The sequence below is a fragment of the Aquila chrysaetos genome, chromosome 19, assembly GCF_900496995.4.
Source record: "Aquila chrysaetos chrysaetos chromosome 19, bAquChr1.4, whole genome shotgun sequence".
Classification (NCBI taxonomy): Eukaryota; Metazoa; Chordata; class Aves; order Accipitriformes; family Accipitridae; genus Aquila; species Aquila chrysaetos.
Genome location: NC_044022.1, coordinates 12469336 through 12493058, shown reverse-complemented (window position 1 = coordinate 12493058; position 23723 = coordinate 12469336). Strand labels below are relative to the sequence as shown.

General features: G+C 36.5%; 1 protein-coding gene across 3 annotated transcripts in view; it reads left to right on the top strand.

Moving 5' to 3' along the window:
* DYNC2H1 (dynein cytoplasmic 2 heavy chain 1) overlaps positions 1 to 23723 on the top strand; it is a 187834-nt gene that overhangs the window by 84853 nt on the left and 79258 nt on the right. For 2 of the 3 annotated variants that reach the window (XM_030042296.2, XM_030042294.2), the window contains exons 71-77: positions 944 to 1009; positions 4519 to 4569; positions 6695 to 6772; positions 7923 to 8054; positions 9980 to 10052; positions 16500 to 16660; positions 21303 to 21428. In XM_030042296.2, the coding sequence (XP_029898156.1) occupies positions 944 to 1009; positions 4519 to 4569; positions 6695 to 6772; positions 7923 to 8054; positions 9980 to 10052; positions 16500 to 16660; positions 21303 to 21428 (687 nt within the window). Of the gene's footprint in view, positions 1 to 943; positions 1010 to 2910; positions 3032 to 4518; positions 4570 to 6694; positions 6773 to 7922; positions 8055 to 9979; positions 10053 to 16499; positions 16661 to 21302; positions 21429 to 23723 lie in introns of those variants that run through there. The other variant, XR_003927498.2, reaches the window with a different exon arrangement.

Genomic DNA, 23723 nt, shown 5'->3' with positions numbered 1-23723 from the left:
TTTCTATAGCAGTGCAGGTGTGTTGTGTTTATCAGCTGGCTGAGATGCCTGTACTGTGCAGACTTAACCCAATCCCATGCATCATTGATTTTTCTTCTTCCCATTCGCCTGTGCTTTATGCTTTTCAGTTATGTTTCACTTTCTTGAAAGGAAAAGAGGTACCACCTTCCTTATGCTTACTTAAAATTTTAATGAGAGAAAATATGAGTATATCTCTATTGTCTGGTAAAATACATTTTCCAGATTACTGCAAGACTTTGAAAACTGGAAGCCTCAATATAGGTTTCTGAGAGGTCCTGATTTTCCGGAGTGTGAGCTTCCAGTTTTTCACATTGACATCATTACACAGTAGTCTGCGCTTTCGAGCACAGCTTTGGTAAAATGCGTTTATGAAAGTTTCTGTGTATGGACATAGGAATCCCGGTTTTAACAAGCCAATATTCTTTTAAAAAATATTGTCTTGAATGTTTGCATGGTTTATCCTATGACTCTGTTAAATCCTTATTCCTGATTTATTGTTCCAGTGCTCAGAGACTGGTTGAAATTCAAGCGATGCAACAGACCTAGGAAAAAGTCAGAAGGCTACAGTTGTTTGGTTTTGTTTTTTTTTAAATTCTGTTTCAAAAATTTGCTGTAAGAAGATTTCAAGCATTTCCTATGCACAGTTTAAAAAATACGGGATTCTGTTTAGTATGTTTGTTTTATTACAAGTACCTGTTTTTTCTTCTTCACTTGAATATAGATGTACTTAGATACAGGGTTGGGGTTAGCGTTTGTCTCCAAGTTACAGAGGTATGTAGCAATTTTGAATTAGGGATTGTGTCATAAAGTCACTACTATGGAATTAGAGGTGTTTTATTAATGAAATATTGCTACTTAGAAAAAAACCAGAAAGGTGACTTTTGATGAACATATAAATACATTTTTACTGCTTTTATTTCAGGCTGATCAGCTAATGTTTGCTCTACATTTTGTACGAGGGATGCACCCTGAACTTTTTCAAGAGAATGTAAGTGTTAGAGGAGAAAATCCCCAAATGATTTACTTAAATGTAATATGAAGACTAAATAAGTAGACAAAAGTTTTTGTCAAGAAGTGTAGGACGGAGGATTTTGGATTCATATGCTACTATTTTTCTATGATAGTTACTTTTGTATGTCAGCTTTATATTTATTAGGTTCAAAGTGAAAATTACCATGAGAAAGGTAGGTAAATGGTTGCCGTTTAAATAGGTGTCTGAAAAAGATGTTTATGGAGGGTTCTTCCAGTTTTTTGCAGGCGCTGTATCGGTGTTCCCCACCACCATGTGGCTAGACATTTATCCATCCTTCCAGTTAAATACAGGCATTCCTTTATAAGTAAAGTGATGGATACACACCTGTTTCACTGTGACCAAGGGTTGCATGAGCATTGTGCTTTGGTATTGAAATGCAGAAAAGAAGTGCAAGACCTAGGCAGAAATTAGTAAAAGTCTGATTCTACAACCTGCAGTTGAAGACACTTAAAGCAAAGAGTCTTCCTGGAAGGTGAAGTAATGAAGTTATCTTTTGTGCATTTCAGCCATTGATTCTTCAGTGTCTAAGAAATCCCTGGACCAGTGATCATTAATGTCCTCATTTGCAACAGTGTCTTCAAGAGTGCACTGTACAGAGAGTGTCCTTCTTGTATGTTGTTCTCTGGCCCCATAAGCATTGGATTCTTTGAACCATAGTGGCCTATCTTTGACAGGAATGATGAACTCATCGTGGAATGGTTTATATTTTTGATAGCATAGTGGGATGCAGTTGATATAGTTTCAAACCACGTTTAATAAAAATGGCTGTCCGTTCAGTTTTTCAGGCGAGTGCTGCATAACTAGCATATTCACGAAAAATTGAGAGATGTCGTGTGACATTTTTGACAATAGTCTGAATGAGGCATAATCTGAAAATGCCTAATTTATGGGGAATTTACCTGTTGTTTAGAGGCTACCCTAGTCCCAACAAAATTGTGGCAGAGCTTAAGTACTGCTAACGCTTATTTCCATAGGGCAGCACACATCTCAGTAATAGCATGTTCCTGTCTTCGGGTGTTAGATAATGCTTTTGTCCAACGTGGAGGTTCATAGTGAATTTATATGTTTCTGGTAAAATGGTACTTTTAGTAGTGATTGAATTGGTAACTAAAATTTAAACACCTGTTAAAATTCATCTGACCAGGTTATCCTAGACTGTCTTTGCAGGAAACAGGAAAAAACCAGACCTGTCAAAGAAGCAGTTAGTTTCATCATAAATGAATTTTGGAAAATAGGTCAGATGGTTTACCACTAAAATTGCTTACTTCTCTCCATTGCCTTTACAGGCAGACTAGACTAGCTGGCTGAGAGGTAGATGCCAAAGTTACAGTTGTCTATAGTGTAGTGAAATTAATCCTATAAAGTTTGCGTGCAGAACAATATGCACAATTGACTCAATACAATTGCTTAAACGTGGCTGCTTAGCATGAGCCAAGACATATTTAATTATCTAAAATACCTGCATGGAATGGAGAGACAAAGCTATGGCTTTCTGTACTAGAAGCTGAAGACCAGAAAGAGTAACAAATGGTAGTAGATGTCAATTCGCTAGAGGAGAGTCCATTATAGGGTAAAAGGTAAAAATCAGATAATACATTTGAAGGAAGTAATGGAACTTGGCTATATGAAGGATGTGGGCTTAAGGTACCAGGTTTAAGAAAGCTTCATTGAAACTTTTTGATGTTATGAATGCAGTGTAGTTTTATTGCAGACATATGGATTGACCAGGTGAAACCCCACAGTCTTTCAGCAATGAAGCTGCCTGATTAACTCAAATTAATCTTGTTGGTAGAGGCATACCCCAGCTACTCTCAATATTAGAACTTCCCTAATTCATCTTTCTTATTTCTTTTCAGCTTCTGAAAATATCTTGCTTTATCTTTCTAGTCCTTGAGTTTATAAAGTCATGAAGGCAGCAACTTGCAAATAGTTTTCTGAGTAAATTAAAGCCTGGCTGCCTAGGCTTCTTAAGTATTTGTAAGTACTGCTTTATGTGTTGGTTGCTATTGTTTAGCATGCTTTTCCATCAGCTATTAGAGCTCTTAACCAGCTTAATCTAGGTTACGTGTAGTGCACATTCCTGCAGTGTCTGAGTACTCAAGAATTAAAACAGGCAAATAATATCAATTATTTTCTTACTTCTCTGAAATGTAGAAGTTATTTTAATTAAATTGTTAAGAAAAGAGTGTGCAAAATATTTCTTGAGGAAAATGAAGCTGAAGTGGTTGTTCTTTTAAAGTTATTTATTTTAAAGCTTTTAATGTGATGAGGCTAGAAGTTGCTTATTATGCTGATAGAGAGTTTAGTATTCTAAGTCCCTGTCCTAGAAGAGTTCAACCTTCTGCACTTACAAGTTTTTTTGCATAGTGGTGAGAAATATATAGTACATCTTCAACATTATACTATAGAATGGTTTGGCTCTTAGTAGAGACATTTTCTTTCTGAACCAACATGTATAGATTTTTCTGAGGTAGTTTTACATGTCTCCACGCATTATACTTCTGCTTTTCTTCATATAATTATGACATGATTTCTGGTTTTAAAACTGGGGAGCCTTCATGTATTTTTCTGTGCACGAGCATTTTCTTTGTAATTGGGAGAGTAGCATCAGTTTGTAATTGAAAGAGAGAGTTGTTTCAGAACTCAAGTAGATTGATGGGTGCAAAAAGCTATGCTGTGCTCTGTATCAGAGTAGTACTAGTTGATTGGCTTTTTCATTTGGAATGTTACTATTGTCTTTAACAATAAAAAAAATTTCTTTATCATAGAATTATAGATACTGATTATTTAAAACTTCCAGTACTTACAAAGATTTTTTAGTATATTTCTTACCACCTCCAAATACAGGATTATGTAATTTCTAGTATGTTTTTAAATACTTACCTAATCTGTCTTAAAATGATTAAAAGCTATTTTCCTGGTTACAAATATCAAGTCTAAAAGATTCAATCATACATAAATTCAACTTACATTTCCCTTTCTTAATGCAACCAAAGTATTCATAATACCAATCTATTATATGAAGTATTCCTCCTGTTCTAATAACTGAATCTTTTGGATACTATAACATGAAACACTATTGAAACATAGATTCTGTGGTTATCTGTTCTGTGTGGGCTGCTGATACCCTATCAGGCAGTATGTGTGTCCTTGCCAGCCACGTGTTATTTCTTGCTAGTCTACAGTTAGGCAATCTGGGTGGGAGCTGTGGGTGCTGAGGAAGGATAGGGCTTCTCCTTTTGTTTCTTTTTCTTATAAAGGATGGCAGTCACTTAGCTTGGATTCTGCAAAAGGAATTACATACTGGTAGTATTACTTAGAGTTTTAAAAATGTCTTATAACTCTTTCAGAATCTAGGCTTTAATTTGTTTATCTTCCTGTTTTGCCTACATGCTACTACAGATTAATCTTTATTCTTAAAGATGTCTTGTGACTTATCTGAGTTGTTCATTTATTCCCCCTAGGAATGGGAGACTTTTACAGGTGTGATCATTGGAGATACTGTAAGAAAATCGGTAAGCTACATTTATTTGTGTATCTTGAAACATGGAACATTTACCTAAATCCTGAAAAGTTAAAGTTGTATTCTTACTATATTGTTTAATTAATCGTATTCATACATTAAAAGAACAAATAACTTCTCAGATAGTAATATAAAAATATAAAAACTTCTTGAATGTGGCAACTCATTTTCTAATTTGCATAACTTTTTGCCTTTGTTGCTTTTTTTTTTTTTTTCCTTTTTCTGTTACCAGGATTACAATTTGTTTTTTCAGTGGTATGACTGAGGAGGTTTTAAGCTGTCTTCTGTAACTAAAATCAGTGTTTCTGAATCCCTCTTCCTCCTGGTGTCATATATGAGTTGTAGTTTTTGTATGGATTGTTGGAATTGTCCACACACTTTGCTAAATTTGACATGCTTTGTTCCCCAGCCTCAGAGTTCTACATCTGGAGATGTATTTATGTATTTTCCTAGGTGTCAGAGCTAGCTTAAGAAGCTTCTGTTGCATGCCTGACCAATAATGCTGTAGTTTACTAAGTGTCCCTCAATTCTGTTGAATCTGTATACTTTCAAAATAACCTTCCAGTAGAAAAGGGTAGAGAAAAAAGCTAAACTTTCTATAGTCTTATCCATTATAGCCCTTCTTTGAACCAAATATTTTGACAAAGGTTTTGAAAAGTGTTTTTAGGAAATGCGAGCCCAGTCAGGAATAATGAGCTCAGTCTTTGCCTCTTCTTTTTCAGTCTCCCCTTCTTCTTCATTCAGGGTCAGGCTAGCTCATTTCCATCAGGCTTAGCTGTAGTTTTCATCATGCACAATTACTTTTAATCTTTAGCCTTTTTTAGATACCTATCAGGGTATCTTGTACATCCAGTGGTACAAGAAAATGACCAGTGTGAGTACCTTGTTTTTAGAATATCCATGACACTAGCTGTGTTCACATGCATGCTGGCAGAAGTAGCAAGTCACTTAAAACATAATGTATTACTCAGACTTTCTTACTTAGGCAGCTGGCTGCTAAAAAGATCCTTAAATTCCCAGCTTTTCTAGCCCTTAGATGACTCTACAAGTTTGGCATTTCAGTGTGAATATAGAAGTCCCTCTTCATCTCTGTGGAGTCTTTATAATTCAATTAAATGTCAGTGAACTTGGTGATTGTCAAGTATTTTCTTGCTGTAGGTAATTTTCAAGCTACATGAGATCTGATTTATAATGGAATTTAATACTAGTCCTACCTCTCCCCCACCTAACACACAACCCATATATTTTGGAAAGATTATGGACATACGTGATTCAACCCCAATTCTAACTGGAATATATATTGCAGACCCATCTCAAATTTATTCCTATAATTGCTTCTGAGTTTCCTACCTTTGTTCTTTCTCAGACTTCATAACTCATGGCTGAGACATCCCTTCACAAGAAAGCTTTCCTTTTTTCTGGTTAACATTTAAGATTACTTTTGAAGTTGCTCAGTGGTTGAGAGAACCAAGTACATTTCCATACAGAGACTGTCAGACTGGTTAATGCATACTGTAAGATTTTTTTATAAAAAATTATATAGTGAATAGAGAGATTCCACTAGAGCTTAAGCTATATAGTTCATCCTTATGATTTCCTCCATCCCCACATCTGAGAAGCAGAAAAATAGAGCTGTGGCCAAACTTTATCAGTGCAGAGATGTCCAGAAGTGATGATTTGCCTCGTGAATTACCCCAGAATTGCCTTTTGTGTAAAGAACCATCTTCTTCATGACTGCAAATATGTGCAATGGAGTTATTTTTTTAAGTCCATTGCTCAGAGTGCATATGCAGAGAGCCAGTCATTTGGGCCACTTGTTTTTAATGGCAAAGAAAACTACTTAGAGTTGAGTGTGTCATACAGATACTCTAAATGATAAAATATTTTCAGGCTCAAGTGGTTAAGCAAATGTTAATGTGAACAGTATTCTCAAATTTAAATCATTGGTAGCTTTAGTTTTGTTACACCATTTATGAACTTAGCAAAAGACCACAGAAGGATTCCCGTGGTGAATGCTATTTTTATTAAAAACATGGGTTTTGCAATCTTGTTACTGAATATAGTGTTTCGCAAAAAATTGTGTAACTTGTCTGTGTAACATAACTTGCTTCAATAAGGATTCACAAAGAAGTGTTCGTGACCAGATTCCCTCTTGGATAGAACAGGACCGAGCCTGGGCAGTAGCATCTTTGAAGGTATACATCACGTGGTGGGTTGAATTTAACTTAAAAGGCCTCATATTTGTCAGATGGAAATATTTTGTTAGTTTAAACTGTTTATTCTATCTTCCAGACACCATGGTTTAATATATATCCACTTGAAAAAAACCCTGTTGTTTTTTTTTTAATTTCATCTTATTTTTCTGAGCCTTTTCATGTACATCTCTACCCCATCTAATAATGAAATTCAATGCATGTGAATGAACCTGTCATCTTACTGAGATTAGAAAATACTGTAAGCCTACCCAAGGTACTACAACTTTTATAGATAGAAAAATATGCAGAGGAAAAATTGCACAGAATATTTAAGTTGCAGGTTTCTTATATGTAATGACTTTCAAAACCACTTCCTATTGTATTAAAAACCATAAACTGTTAATTGGGAAACTAGTTTTCTACTTATCAGATTTCCATGCACATCTTTAAAGGTATTTCAGAGTTTGTTATTTCTCAGATCAAGTAATTTCAAACTAAAACCAAAAACACTTTCTTGCTTTGGTTCATCCTGCAACAGTCAAGGTTGAAGTCCTCTGATCCTGAAGGGAGCTAAATGAAAATACTAGTCCTTGAAATTCTGTCTTAGGCTCATCTCCTCCTGCATGTAGCTCAGCAGCAAGAAGGAAAACCTTGACCGGTCTTTGGCAAGGTCTTTTGCTGCTAAATCCAGAGTTCATTATTTTTCGTTTCTCTTCACCAGGGATCAGGAGCAATTGCAATAATGGTGTGGCAAGCATGATTGTTAGGGGTTTAAACAAACAAACAAACAAACAGAAAGTGAGAGTAACTGGGTGAATCAGTAGCATGTACTGATAGAAAAAGGACCTGGTCATGATTAAAAGAAAGGACTACAATTGGGTAGAGTCCAAAGTTTAAAAACAAAGAACCTAGAAGTTTAAAACCAAAAAGATAGAACCATTACAGACTTAGCGTTTCCAGGGAATAGGTAAACAAATAGTTAATTTTAAAATCTACCCTTTTCTTCTTTAACTCCAAGGATAGAATTGAATTATGTGATATGCACAAGTATTTACAGGTTTAGGGTCATACTGGTATTTGGAAATTAATTAAAATATAAAATGTCCAAATGGCTATCTTTATTGTTAAATATGCATTATTTGTTTTGTAGATTTCTCTCCCGGGTCTCTATCAGACACTTTGCTTTGAAGAAGAAGGCCTGTGGCACACTTTTTCTCAGAGCTCTGTGTGTGAACAAGACTTTCCATCTACTATTGTAAAAAGAATTTCCTTATTTCAGCAGGTAATCTTTTCATATTAAATTATTTAAAAATAATTATGAGTTCAGCATTGCAAGTAAGTTTTACATCTTGGGAATTTAGGCTTCAGGCCTGATTGAATTATAAGTAGTGACAGTATCTACATTGTCTTACAGCTTAACTAGTTTATTTAGTCTAAGGATTTTTTTTTTCTATAATACATATTTAGTTCTCTCTTATGTGAGTCTTTTTTGTGTTGGCTTATTGGCTGCAACTGAGCATACCTTGTAAGGTAACAAGCTCTTTGTTACTATTCACAAAATTAATTTTATGAATAGGTATTAAAATTCTTTCATCGTTGCTTTGTTACTGCAGAATTTGCCAGCTTGTTGAGCATCATTAATTTAGTTCATCATTAAATGTGCAAACTCACACATCTCACTGAAAACCACAAAACGGAGTAGCAGCCAGTGCTTTTTAGAATAGTAGTCATGAAATATTACTATTCCTGAAAACTTGGTGTTTAAAGAACTCACTAAAAATGTGGGAGAGGCAAGTTCCTTCCTCTGCCTGGGGATCCTTCTCTGGAAGAGAAAAATGTCATCCCTCTTGTGTTTATGGAAGAAAGGGTGTCGTTATTTACTTTCAAATGATGCTATGATTTTTCATTAGAAGTCACTTCATATAAAATGAAGGCCTGCCCAAAAAGGAATGGTGTATAAGACAATGTTTCATGCTGGTTGGTGCTTAGGGGCTCTCTATTTGGAGTTTTTGTGGAGGAGGAGAATTTCTAAAATAACATGCATTGAATTTAGGAACAAACCATTTTAGAAAGGAATTTGTCCGAGTCATGTTTGATTTGATGAAATGCAGAAGAGCAATTCTTCTGTGTGCAATGTGTTTTCACAAAAATTCTGCATTTATAGGAAAATAAATCTGCAATAATCAGCATATTATATATCTAGTTCCTTGCATAGAAAGTATTAAGAGTGTTTCTGTTGATGAAATATACTGAAACTACCTGGTTAGATTTATATGCCACTCATAAGTTAGTTTCTTTCAAACTGGACGTTAAACTTAAAAATAGTGCAGTCATACTCAGTGTAATCTCAGGCTTAAAAAGTAGTACTTTCTTAAAAATTTAGTGAAGTTAAATTTTTCCTCCAAAACTAACAACAGATATTACAGACTTGGAAACTGGAATGTGATGGTAGGTTCAGAATTGTGGTTTAGAGATCTGCAAGTAAGGGTGTAGGAGAAGGGGTGGTGATTTTAACAAGTCATTTCTACTGAATTTGCATTAGTTGCCTGCAGTTGCCTGCACTGAACATTTACAGGAAGTTAACTGAAAAAGAGGTAGCTGGTAGGGAAACTACTAATTTAATTTGTATCTGAATTGATTAGCTGTTCATGTTCTGCAGTCTTTTGAAGAACAGTAAAAGCATCTGCAGAACTAGGAGGTTTGAAAGTCAGAATGTCTCAGAAAAAGAAGTCAGATGTAAAACGCTAAAGGTGTGCTTAAACAAAGGAAAGTCTTTCAATACTGATTATTTTTCTCTGATACTGTACTGAAATCAGAAACGTTAGTATTCCAGTTAGGACATTACTTCCCAAATACATGTATAGAATTTAGATTACCAGTATAAAGCTAAGTTTGCTTTCTGTCATTCTAGCTACCCACATAGCTACCTTTTTTCTAAAACACTGTAAAAAAAGTTCCGGCTTATAAATAGACATTGGATGTAGATCTATCTTCTGATTCTATTAATAGGGCAAGCTACTTACAAAGGAAAAATTACATTAGATTATCTTGGAAAGGAATGATCAGATAGCTGTCTATATTAAGAGAAAATAACTTTGTTCTAAAGAGAAGTTTAAAGAATTCAGCATTCTGAGAAGAGTCTTGCTTTTTAATTTATCACAATATACTTTTATAAACTCATCTCCCCTGAATATATTTTATTTGAAGGTACTTGTGGTCCAGGCTGTCCGACCAGACAGGCTACAGAGTGCCATGGCTTTTTTTGCATGTAAAACCCTAGGTAAGTTAATTTTTCACCAGTGTGTTTCCACACAACAATTAAATATTTTTTTTGTCCAATGTTTCTCCTTTAGTTTATAGTTCTTATGGAATCCCTACGTTTTAGGATTTGAAAATACGCTGTAAATGGAATTGCTGATTTTGTTCTTGTAAAGTATTGTTAAAAAGTGCTTTCAAAATGGTTTGGTTTATGCTGCATAGTGTTTTAAAATATAATAAAAGATCTGTCAGATTCTTTTAATGAATTCTTGAACACTGGAATAATTAAGAAAGGAGGATAGCTGGTTTTCTGTAAGTTTTACGCTGCAGCATTTTCCTTAAGACACAAATTTTCCAAAAAGATTATTTCCTTTAATGTCATTTACCATTTAAAAACCATTAGGTTTGAGAATTTGTAAATTGGATCTCAAAAGATTGTTTCATATTTTCAGTCATTTTTGTCAGTCTCTTGGACTGTAATACAATTTTTACTGTGTTTAGAAATATACATGATTTAGAGTGATTCAATACTATGATTGTCTATTTGTTCTAGTCTGTTTGTTTCTGAGATCTATTGTATCCAAAGTTTGGGACTTATATTCCAAATAATCTTAATATTGCAGTACAGCACACCAAAGCCTTCCTTCACTTTTTAGCAGTTAATGACAATACACATATGGAAGATGAATTATGAGTGTCTCATTGGGGTAGTTTTAAAAGTCACCCTCTGCTTTACACGGACAAGGCAAAATTTGTTGTTTTTAATGTGGTACAGTGTCAGGACAGAAGTGGGATTAACAGACGGGAAAGGATCTAGATTGTAAAAACCTTAAATGTAAGTGGCAAAGGCTGTTTTTAATGTGGTAGAAAATGAACCTGGAAAATTCACTCATAGGCTGCCAGGGTAATATGGCTGGACTTACATTTCCAGTAATTGTGAAGATCTGCGGTTTGAATGATCTTGAGATAGGTGATTTTGCGTGATAATGCAATTGATGAGTTCTGTATAAAAAACAATGACTGTGGTAATTTTAAGTTCTTGACATACGTGTCATTTCTTATTAGTATAAGTTTAGGTATAAGTTTAGGTCTCTGACGCTTACATTTTTAATGACATTTGTGTGAGAGTTTATCTTACTCCCTCTTTATGGTCTGCCTGTGGGCATTATATGTTGGTCAAAATTGGTTCCATGTCTTCCACCAACGCTGGTATTTTCAGGAGTAAAGTTAGCCTGCTCTGTCAAACATTATTAGTAGATAGAGAGGGTACTTTCATCATAGCGAGTGTATAGGTCCCACGCTGACAAGGTCCCTGCCTGTTGGAATCAAATGAAAAGTGTGATCTGCAGTACGTGCAGCTCAAAGGCGAGCAGAGACCTGAATGCAGAGTAAGTTTATTCACACACTTACTGTCTTCCAAATCTTAATGTACTGCATAAATTGGTTAGGTCTATCTTGATACCAATTCCTTGGAGGCATTCCACAAAGGAATGATTTTTGGTGAATGAAACTACAGCCTCACTGAGGAAGGCAGAATACCATTGACTCTGTAGGCAAGGTTTCATCCACAGATTTTTCATGCATATCAGTGAGATTTTGAGATCATGTCATAAATCATGACTAGCACTTTCCAAGTAATAAAATGGGTCATGCTTGTATGAATATTTTTTTCACATTTTTTTCTACCATGTCTTTTTCAGGGTCCTTGCCCTGAAACTTCTTAAACAAACTGTTCCACTTAGTTCAAAAGGGAACTGTTAAGTTTCCAATCTCCTTTGGCTGTTTTCCTGTGAGAAAAATGAGTTCCAAAAGATCTGTAATAGCCTAAAAGAAAGCTTTCCACTTCTGTTTTATCCAGATATGGGGTTTTTTTTTCCTTTTTTCATCTTTTACATATATTTTTAAATTTGTGGATGAAGCGGTATTAAAATAATTTCTTTTGAAGATGAAGTTCATAAGAATTTTCTGTAAATGTATTTTGTGGGCACTCAAAGTATGCTTATTTCTTTATTTTACATGCTATACTGAAATGCACCATGTTAGCAAAAATCATATTGACAGCATACTCCCAAATCATTCCATATCACTGATTGAGTTGGATATTTTTCATATCTGCTTTAACTTAGTTTTTTGAGTCTGGCTACATCAGAAATAGTATTTAAAGAGACTTGATTTTAATTACCTACATTTTCATATTGTTCAAAAAAGCCAGAGAGATACACAGAAGGAAAATCAGTACAGACTAAACTAGTCTGTATTTGATTCTCACAGACCATTTTCTATAAAGTAGACCAGAGCTCTCATGGTCACATTGCATCTAGGCCAAAATAAAATTACTTGCCAAAATAAAAAAAACCCAAACCTCTCCTGCTTTCTGTATTGGAATTGTTAATAGTAATAATATATTTACTGATATTTTTGTATTGTTTCTCTGTGTACAGATGACCAACAGAAGAAATCTTAACTAGCACTTTGAGTTCAAGTTCCAGCTGCTGTAAATTGATTTAATTGCATTGACATTAGTAGAGAAGTTTTGTGAAAAATTTTTCATTGACTTTATGGAAACTTCATCAGTTTATAAAAAATGTGAAGTTGGCATCCTGTGCCAGACTTTGTATTTATATGTCAGGTCTTTCTTTTTTCCCCTTTGATTCCCTCCAATTTAGACATTTTCTGAAAAGTTATTTGCTCTCATATATCCTTTTTTTTCTCATGTCAGGATATTAGTTTGTATAGTAAGATTTAAGAAATTCTGTCAGAACAGAACTTGGAGGCAGAAAGTATGTCAGGAATCCCCACTCTGACTGCATAGTTATTATCTCGAATATGAGTGCTTATTGATTTACCCTGAAAACACTGGAGTCTTTTTTTTTTTTTTTTTTTCAGTTCTCTAAACATAATCCTGGCTGTATTATAGATTTTATATATTTCACTTCTGTTGAGCTTCCTTAAAACAAAAAGCACCTGCAGCATAGCTATGCTTTTTCTAAACATTGTGTCCAAATGTCTAAAAAACCAACCTGTTTTATTAAAGAATACTTACACTGTATTAATTTTCTAAATGGTGCATCTCAAAGGTCCTACATTATATTTGGCTAGGCAGTTACTCATTTACAATTGCACCTCTTTTAAGTTAGCATCATTACCATAAATACGTTATTATAATAACTTAAGTTGCAGGTATACACACATTGATCTATTGCCCAATCATAGCTTTTTGTTCTATCCCCAAGTTAATGCGAGGCCAAGTAGTAGTCCCCAGTTAACATAGAGTTTTGTAGGATATCAAAAGTCCTAATCAGTTAAGCTTCTCAGGAATCTGTGTGCCCTCTGCTTGCACTGCTAAAAATAATAATACAGCCAACAGACTCTGGTTTATCTTGATTGTAGTATATTCCATGCACATGTTTGTAGCAGCAAAGCAGTCTTAGGAAGAGGAACTTAAAAATGGTGGAACAGGTGGAGAGCTCTGTGTAACGTTGTCCTAGTTTCAGCTGGGATAGAGTTAACTGTCTTCCTAGTAGCTGGTACAGTGCTATGTTTTGAGTTCAGTATGAGAAGAATGTTGATAACACTGATGTTTTCAGTTGCTGCTAGTAGTGTTTAGACTAATGTCAAGGATTTTTCAGCTTCTCATGCCCACCCAGCGAGAAAGCTGGAGGGGCACAAGAAGTTGGCACAGGACACAGCCAGGGCAGCTGACCCAAACTGGCCAACAGGGTATTCCATACCATGGGACGTCCCATCTAGTATAGGAACTGGGAAGTGGGGACAGGGAATCGCCGCTCAGGGACTAGCTGGGTGCCGGTCGGCGGGTGGTGAGCAATTGCACTGAGCATCATTTGTACATTCCAATCCTTTCATTATTGCTGTTGTCATTTTATTAGTGTTATCATTATCATTATTCGTTTCTTCTTTTCTGTTCTATTAAACCGTTCTTATCTCAACCCGTGGGTTTTGCTTCTTTTTCCCGATTTTCTCCCCCATCCCACTGGGTGGGGGGGGAGTGAGTGAGCGGCTGCGTGGTGCTTAGTTGCCAGCTGGGGTTAAACCACGACAAGCGTGTTACTGTCTTTGTCAATGACAAATAGTAAATGACAAGGCAAGGGTATAAGAACTTCACAGGCTTATATTAAAACCTTTTGCAGTGACCAGTGTTTTATGTCTCCAGGGTTTCTCAACTGGAAGTAATAACACAGTACTTAAAAGACCCAATGAATTTGCCTTATATGTCCCTGTACATCTCTTCTGCATTTCCATGTAATAACAAATATCTGCAGCATTGCTTGAGGCCCATTTCACAATGTTAATTAGTGGTCAGAAAGATCTCCATTTGGTTTTTGTATCCCTGCTGCCTGTTGACTTCAACAGATATTTTTAGTCCTGTATTCTTTATAGAATTTGAAACAGTAATGAAGATTTTCAAAATTATTTTCTTCACTGAAATAAAAGTTAATAAAACTTAAATTTTACCTTTCCAAAACCTTACTTTTAATTAAATTTTGATCTAAAATTTGGTGTTAAGTTTCTCAATGTATCTTTATTGCTTATGTAGCTAGTGATTAAGTTCTAATGCTTTATGTAATGTTTTAATACTTATATTAAATTAATATGAAACATTTCTATTTTGATACTTCAACAGTGAAATATAGTCACAGTGAATACAACTCAGTAGAGAGGGGTTTGATGAGATGGACCTTACTTAAGGTGCAAGACAGTGGTTTATAGGCCAAATATCAGAACGCATCACAAGTACCTCTTCTTTGTGGTCCTCATCCACAAAGAGAAACATTTGATATTGGATTTTCTAATTATAGGCATAATACTGTCTTCCATTTTCAGCATTGTAAACACTCTTTCATAAAAACTTACTAAAAGAAACATTCTTACCCTGGAGAATGCTGTCGTGTTCTATTTCCTGATACTTTTCTTTTTTTGCATAGAGTGACTCAGGTAGCTTCAATTATGACTGTAGTTGAAAAAACCCAAACCAATCTCTAGTTACGTATCGTTTTATTTTTTTTCTTAGCTAATTTGTCTATTTTCTTTCTTTCTCTCCTCCCTGCCAGTAGTTTATTTATTTCCATTTATTACGTTAGTGAAGGGAATGTTAAATCTGGAGTAGCTTGTATTTGTGAAAAATGTTACTATAAGCTCAGTTTGGAGGAATGACTAGAAAGCTAGTATGCTGGGCAGCTTTCATTCAAAGTGTAAGCTTTTTTCAGGCCCTTTGAAAATGCATCCAAATTTGGCCGATAGAGGATTCATTGAGAAACAACTCGCAGATGTTTGTCAGACATTTTTGAGATTCTGATAGTTAAGAGTCCCTGAAGAGTCTTCCTCACTGAGCATGCTTCAGTCCAGCACTGAACAGCCTTACTTTAATTTTGGTGTCGTTTTATGGATCTTCTAGAGTTTAGGGCTTATTGGCAGTGAGCAGCAGAACTCATCAGGGCAGCTGCCTGTATCAATTGCCTTATGGCCTCAGTTTATGTATTTATCTCTGCTTATATTACCTCTGCATGCCTAATGAATGTAAAATTAAAATATTTTCCAATATTAGTCTTGTTTAATTCAATTTTTTAAAGCATTTTGATTGATAGTGATTTTATCTGTTTAGTTGCATCTGTTAGAGTCTCTGTCCAGATACATGCAGAGAACCCAGACCTCATACTAACCTTTGCCAGCCTGACCTGTTATATTCAAATTATATAGTATTGTTCTATGTGGAGATAATAGCTCAAGTCTGAAAGCAGACTGTGCCTTCAAGGAAATGTGTATTGCGTCTTTTAGTAGGTGTGGCATACATGTCACTGATTTGGGCTCTTCTGTCTTTCTTTATGTTGTGATTTCCCATTGCACCTAACACTTCACTATTTAAGGACCAGTCTAAAGATGCATTGAAAATACGTGCTTAACACTGTTCAAGTTTATGATACACTTATACACATAGCTTTGGGCCGGTATATAAATGCCTTGCCTATACTAGGTCAACATTCTAGACATTTAATTTGTATATTAAAGTGAATAATAGACTAAAATAATTGTAGCACCAAGAACTGTGTAAAGTCAAAATCTAATAATTAAGGCTCTCAGGACAATACAGGAGAGAAGTTCTGCATGTGGACGTACACACTACAAGTAGTTTTAGCAAATAGCATAGCTTCTCATATTCTTACATTCCAGTTCTTCTCTTTTTGTATGTTTTCTTGAAGACTACACTCTAAATAAATACTACAGTTTATATTTGTCAAGATGGAAGTCCAGGCACCATTTTGGTGCTTGTGTCTTTTCCTTATCAATGTAGAGTGCCTTCTACCTGCATATTGTAAGGAAATTTTTCTCATTGTAGGACCAGTTTTATGGTCTCCATTGAACAGAACTTTGACAGCCAGATGACCTTTAAAGTGGTTAATTAAGCACTCCATCCTGTGTAGTTACTTTATTTCCATAATAATTCTAATTCTAGGAATAAAAGAATTATCTCCATCACCTCTGAATTTGAAACGTCTGTATAAAGAGACTCTGGAAATTGAGCCCATCCTGATAATTATTTCTCCTGGTGCTGATCCTTCTCAAGAGTTGCAAGAACTTGCCAGTGTTGAAAGAAATACTGACTGCTACCATCAGGTCAGTCTTAGATAAGCATAATGATTAAAAACCACAATATATAAAATTTTACAGTAGTAGTATCTGTTTAACTTTGGTTTTTAAGGAAATTAGTATGTAAAAGCATAGTTTGGTGTCTATGTGTTTGTTGTTCCTACCTATCTTGCCACTAACTTCTGATTCCATTGGCAAAATGGTTTGGAGAAGAGACACACAATTAGTGATCCTCACAGAAGCAGAATCCATGTGAGAGGCATTCCTCTAACTTGGAGAAGGGAAAAATGAGAAGATAGATGGAAAAGAACAAAAGAGACTGAGAATTGTTATACATGCTGAAACATTATCTCTTTAAGTGTGAAATAATCGAAATATGAACAAAACCAATGAAAACTATACTTCATAATTTCGTCTGCTTATAGGACTTGCGTATTTCTTTCTTCAACAGAAAACATAAATCAGATGTTCAGTGTTTGTGAATACTTTGGCATTTTGTGAAAATCTGTAAAATATTTTGAGAAATTTTACAAGTAAATGTTAACCAATTAATTGTTGATGGGAGTTCCTGAATAGAACTCTTACATTTCAAGTCTTTTAAAAAAAAGTGTTTAAGATTGACCATGCAGGAAAGCCCTCAGATTTCAGGAATAGGCGTACAACAACGGAATTATTTTCCCAGCCAATATAACAGTTGTTTTTTGTCATGGTATGCAACTTCTTACCTTTTTGCATTCAATACAAAACTGAACTGGGTGAAGATAATTCCCCTTGAGTAGATTTTAATCAGGAATTGTACCGTGAAGAAATCACTTTATATTTTCTGTGTCTGTTTCAAAATTGGGTCTATGCAGGGGTATTGAAAACGACTTTTCTTTTTTTTAAGAAGAAATTTACTGTAGCTGTTAAATTCGTAGAATAACCTAGGTTGGAAGGGACTTCTAGAGATCATCTACTTCAACCCCCTGCTCAGAGCGGGGAGCTCCCCCCCTCCAAGGATGGAGATCTCTGGGCAACTTGTTCCAATATTTGACCACTCTCACAGGAGAATGTTTTTCCTAATATTGAATCAGTATTTCCCATATACCAACTTGTGTGCAATCACTCATGTCCTGTCACCATGTGCCTCTGAAAGAGTCTGGTTCTATCTTCTCTGTGTTTTTCAGTCTGGTAGTTGTAGACAGCAAGAAGGTCTCCTGATTGCTTGGCTAAACAAACCTTGCTCAGTGTGCCCTGACCATGTTGGTAGTGTGCTCTGGAGTCACTTCAGTATGGTCATGTCTGTCTTGTACTGGGGAGCCCATAACTGGAGACAGTACTCCAGATGTGGTCTCACAAGTGCCAAAGAGAGGGGAAGGATCCTTTCCCGGGACTTGCTGAAAGCTTTTACTAATACACCCCATTATGGGATCAGCCTTTGTTGCAAGGGCCCATTGTTGATTTATATTCAACTTGTTGTCCATGAGGGCCTCCTTTTCTTCAAAGCTGCTTCTGAGGCAGACCCCAGCCTGTACCGTGTACGGGGTAGTTCCATCCCAGGTGTAGGACTTTGCATTTGCCTTATTGAACTTCACGAACTGCCAACCTGTTTCTCCAGCCTGTTCAGGTCCATCTGAGTAGCAAACCTGCCTTCCAACATATTTATTGCTCGCCCTCCCCACACCCCCGCCTTTGGTGTTACCCATTATCTTGCTGAGAGTGCACCTAGTCACATAACCCAGGTTGCTGATGAAGACATTAAACAGTATTTTCTCTAGCACTGATCTCTGACTGATACCACTAGTTACTGGCTACCAGCTGGACTCTGCACCACTAACCATTCTGTGAGAGCAGCAGTACACCTATTTCTCTGCCTATGTTATTTTTCACTTCTCCAGCCTGTATTTCTCCAAAATGGTCATAAGGAGGATATGGGAGACCCTGTCAAAAGCATTACTAAAGTCAAGGTATACAGCATTCACTAGCACCCCCTTATCCACAGTGGCAGTCACCTCATCATAGAAAGCAATGAAGACGAGCAGGCACGAGTCATTGCCATTGGTAAATCTATATTGGTTGCTCCTTATCACCTCTGTGTTCTTTGTGTGTTGAGAAATGGCTTCTAAGAGGACTTGCTCCATAACCTTCCCAGGGACTGAGTGGAGGCTGACCAGCCTGTAACTACCTAGACCTTTCTCTTCTTGCCCTTCTTGAAGATAAATTGTGACATTTTCCTTTTTTGTCAGCGAACACCCCAGATCAACGTAACCTTTTGAAGATGACAGCAAGGAGTGACGTTAGCTGGCCCCACAGCACTCTTGGATGCACTCCATCTCATCCTGTGGACTCTTTTATTTCTAAGTGTGTTGAGTGATTCCTAAATCTCTCTTGTCTCTGCTGAGGGTATTGCTTCTCTCCTGCTTGTAGGTTTGGGAGACCTGGGAGGCCTGAGAGCAAGCCTCAGCAGTGAAACCTCTGACTAAAAGGGCATTGAGTACCTTAACCTTTTCCATGTGCCTTGTCACTAAGTGCCCTGCCCCACCGAGCAATGGGCTTGTGGCTTTCCTTGGCTTTACTTGGCTGACAGGAACCTTACAGAACTCAAGAAATGCAAAGTTCTGCCCCTGGGAAAGAAGAAACCCTTGCAACGATACAGGGAATATATTGACTGGCTCGGGAGGACCTCTGCTGAAAAGAACAGGAGGGTTTTTGTAGATTACAAGCTGAACATGAGCCAGCGCTGTACCCTGCTAGCAGAGAAGTCTTTGTGATGACCTAGTAACAGCTTTTCAATACCTAAAAGAACGTCACTAAGAAAATGGACCCAGACTCTTTGCAATCAGGCATGGTAGAAAGAGGCAGTGGGCATAAATGGTAACGAGATAGGTGACTGGATGTAAGGAGAAACTTCTTCACCATGAAAACAGTCAAATACATTTCCCAGTTCAGTCTCCATCCATGGAGGTTGCCAAGAGTCCACTGGACAAAGCCCTCAGCTCCTGGTCTGACCTGTCATAGCTGGCCCTCCTTTGAGCAGGAGATTGGACTAGAGACCTTCCAGGATCCATTCCAACTCAAATTATTCTATGATACAAGTGGTTTCCTAGTATTCCTAATACACAGTACCAATATGCTTTATAACTTTCTGTAAAACGTTATTTCATTCTGTCATTAGAAATATTCAGGGGAGGGGAGTTGTCCTCCAGCTGATCACTGGTTAGCATAGAAATGGAAAACGTCAAGTTTAATGTTGCTTTTGAATAGTTGTTGAACTTGTTCCTTTGCTGGAATATGCACTGATGGAACATATTATTCCCATCAAATTGTAAAGATTTAGATCCTCTTGCCAGTTTATCTAGCTGTGAACGTTTCATAATGCATATTTCTTACTCTGTCACATGGCTTTTTGTGTTTGTGTCTAAATATCCTGTACATGATGGACTTTCAAAATGTAACACAGTGTGGTATTTGATTAAGGAGCAGTGAGTACCGCTCAAATCATCTGAAAGTTGTCCTACTAATGAGAATATTTGTTGTTATTATTTTTTCCTGCACTTTCTCATGCAATTTGGATAGAACATAGAAGATCAGATTTTTCCTCTCTGTTGAATTATTTCTCATATGGGATAAAGAACAGATCACTAAATTTGTGTGGTGTACTAACATATTGTCTGGTGACTTTCAGTTATCTTCTGTTGGCTATTTTAAATTATTTCAAGATATTATGCTCAGTTTTATTTAGGCAGAGGATATCTCTATCATCATATAAAGCTAAGGCCTCAAGTTTCTTTGATTCAGTACAGTATTAGAATAAAAAGACAGGATGCATTTCCTTTCAAGGGATATCTGATGAAGTCATAATAATCACAATAGTTCTATTTTGCTATACCAGTAATGCCAGGACAAAGCTTTTCAGATTAGCTAAGACCACTTCCTTTCAAACTTGGTTGGTTCAGGGTTTTTTGTTATGTATAGCTTCCAATTAGACTCTAAGGGAGAACTAAGGTGAACGTACTCTACAGATAGTCTTAACATCAATTGTTGCAGTAATTGTGCCACAGAACAAGTCCTTTCTTTATTTTCAATTTTCACCAATTTATCTGAAAATTCACTTTTGAATCTTTGTATTTCCATTTGAAAATCCAAATTTATTTTAGCAGCAGTATGGTACTATAACAAATTAAGGAAAGACTGTTTGTTAAGCTATTCATATTTCCCAGTTGGAAAGACAGCAGCCTTATTTTTTCACTCATCTTAATATGAAATTGAGTGTTTCTCTTCAAAGGAAGTACGCTTAACTTACAGTCAGAAGAAAATTTATTCTCATTTATCTCTTGGTTTTGTCATATCAGCAGTTCTGCAATAATACAGTTTAGTCACTGATATTTAAATTACTTTTTGAGTTCCCACGGAATACCATCACTGCCACCAAATGATGTATGTTTTTTCCATAAAAAGACTAGGTAATGTCATTTCTTAAGAAACTGGTTAGATAGGTCTCAAAGAAGAAACTACATTTTCCTTAGTCTCTTCCCTACTTTAGTAGCCTGTCACATTAGAGAAATTTCTGGTTATCTTTAGCACACCTTCTTTTTTACATATGCACTCTAACTTGGAAACACACGATTTTGTATTTAGCTGTTAAATGAGGTATGATGAATTCCTGATACAACTGTGTCTGTCATTTCAGATTGCAATGGGCCAAGGCCAAGCTGACTTGGCTATTCAAACTTTAAAAGAATGTGCACGCAATGGAGAATGGCTGTGTTTAAAGAACCTGCATCTTGTTACATCTTGGCTTCCTGTATTAGAAAAGGTGAGGGTAACTAGAGAATAATGTATTTGAAACCAGACAAAATTAGTAAGCAACAGTTCTGAAGCATTTCAGGCATTTCCATGGTGATGTTTAAAATACCAACAATTTAAAAATAAACCTTTGCAATTTTCTCAATCATAAATAAAGTGAAATGCTTCAGATCTAAGCAGCTCCTTCCTTTGCGTGAGCACTTTAATTTTCATACAGTGTAGAGTATTTCTGCCGCAATGAGTGGACAAACGCTCCTGTTGAGACTTCTGGTACTTTATGGGGTACTGCCCATGTTTGCTGAACTCTGAATCTATGCATGCTTAAATTTTATTTTACTTTTTTTTTTTTTTTTTTCCAGTTCTAGGACTTTCTTTTTAGTAGTTCTTTTTTGTTAAGTGTAGCTTGTGTCTGAGTCACTAGGGGTTTTTTTCTGTTTTGAAATTAAAATGTCTAATGTTTTATAGGAACACGCTTTTACTTATGGCATGTAAAATCATTAACTTGCTAACTGAATCAAAGTGACTTAACATGTATATCACTCTGAAATCCACAAAATAAACTAACTCAAAAAAAGAAAGGTGAGGAATTCCTATCAACAGTTACTACAGTCTTAATTTTCCAGTTTCTCAGGATTGTCTGTAAAATGTACTCCATGCACATGAGCTTGGAGTCTATCTTCTGTCTAGCAATGAGCACGTGGCATGCATGTGCCTTTAATGTTCTTGTAATCCATTTAAAAAAAATGGAAAGACAAAGCAAGATAACACTGTTCTGTGTCATCTAGTCTGAATACAATGGTGAACAGTAATGGTTTGTAAGCCTCTTACTAATAATAAAATTTCAGATCTTGTAAGTATTAAAATATTCATATGTATCAGAAGTTTCTTATTCTTTCCACAAGAACATAATACTGAATGTGTTAAACTTCTTGCTGAGCTTAATACAGACTGAGTTTTGCTGATGTTTGACTCGGCACATCCCATTGTCTGTTTTGCATACCATTAGCAAGTGTGAGGCTATGTAATTCATAATGTTTGAACATCCTCTTAAGAGAGATCTGCATATTTATAATTCAGTTCCATATAGGTACATAAATTTAGTTCTCACAATCTTTCCATTTGAGAAGATGAAATTCGTCTTCTGGTCAATGTGAACTTTATCGGTATGAAGATGATACCTTCACAGTTTACAAGTGACTGCCTTTAGCTGTCTTCTAGCCAAACATGATGTATCAGAGGATGCATGCTGCAGATGATTGCACTTGGAAGAGCATGTAAATTCCCTTGTTTTCTTTTCTTAAATCTCCTGCTTCCAAGGCTGTGGATCATTTTCATATCTTAGTTGTCTCCCATAACATCCTCAGAGACAAGCTGGTGAAATACAGACCTGATTGTACCACAGTGAGGTAGATTGAAAACTGGCCTAACTGCGTGGCTGAAAGGGTTTTTAGTGGCAAAAAAGTCCAGCTGGAGACCAGTATCAGTGGTGTGCTCCAGGCATTGATACTGTGGCCAACGTTGTTTAACATCTTATTCAATGACATGAATAATGGGACAGAGTGCATCCTCAGCAAGTACAGATGATACAACACTGGGAGTAATGTTGATTGATACAACAGATGGGTGTGCTTTCATTCATAAGGACCTTGGTAGGCTGGAGAAGTAGGCTGACAAGAACCTTGTGAAGTTCAGCAAAGGGAAATGCCAAGTACTTCGCATGGAATGGAATAACTCCAGGCACCCAGACAGTCCAGGCGCTAACTGGCTGAACAGCAGCTTGGCAGAAAAGACCTGGGGGTCCTGGTGGGTAAGAAGCTGTGACTACGAGCCAGCAACATGCCCTTGCGACAAAGGTGGCCACCGGCCTCTTGGGCTGCTTTAGGCAGTGTTGCCTGCAGATCAAGGGAGGTGATCCTTCTCCTCTGGTCAGCCCTGGTGGGACACATCTGGAGTCCTGTGTACAGTGCTGGGCTGCCCACTACAAGAGAGGCATAGGCATACTGGAGCCAGTCCATTGAAGGGCCACAAGGGTGATGAAGGGACTGGAGCATGTGTCATACAAGGAGAGACAGAGAACAGGGACTGTTCAGCCTGGGGAAGAGAAGCCTCGGGGGGAATCCTATTATTTAGTGTGTGTTGGTTGATGGGAAGGAGTAAAGGAGATAGAACCAGACTATTCTCAGTGGTGTCCTGTGACAGAACAAGAGGCTGTGGCCACAAACTGAAATACAGGAAATGCCATTTAAACATAAGACAGGTTTTTTTTTTTTTACTGTGAGGCTGGTCAAACACTGGAACAGGTTGC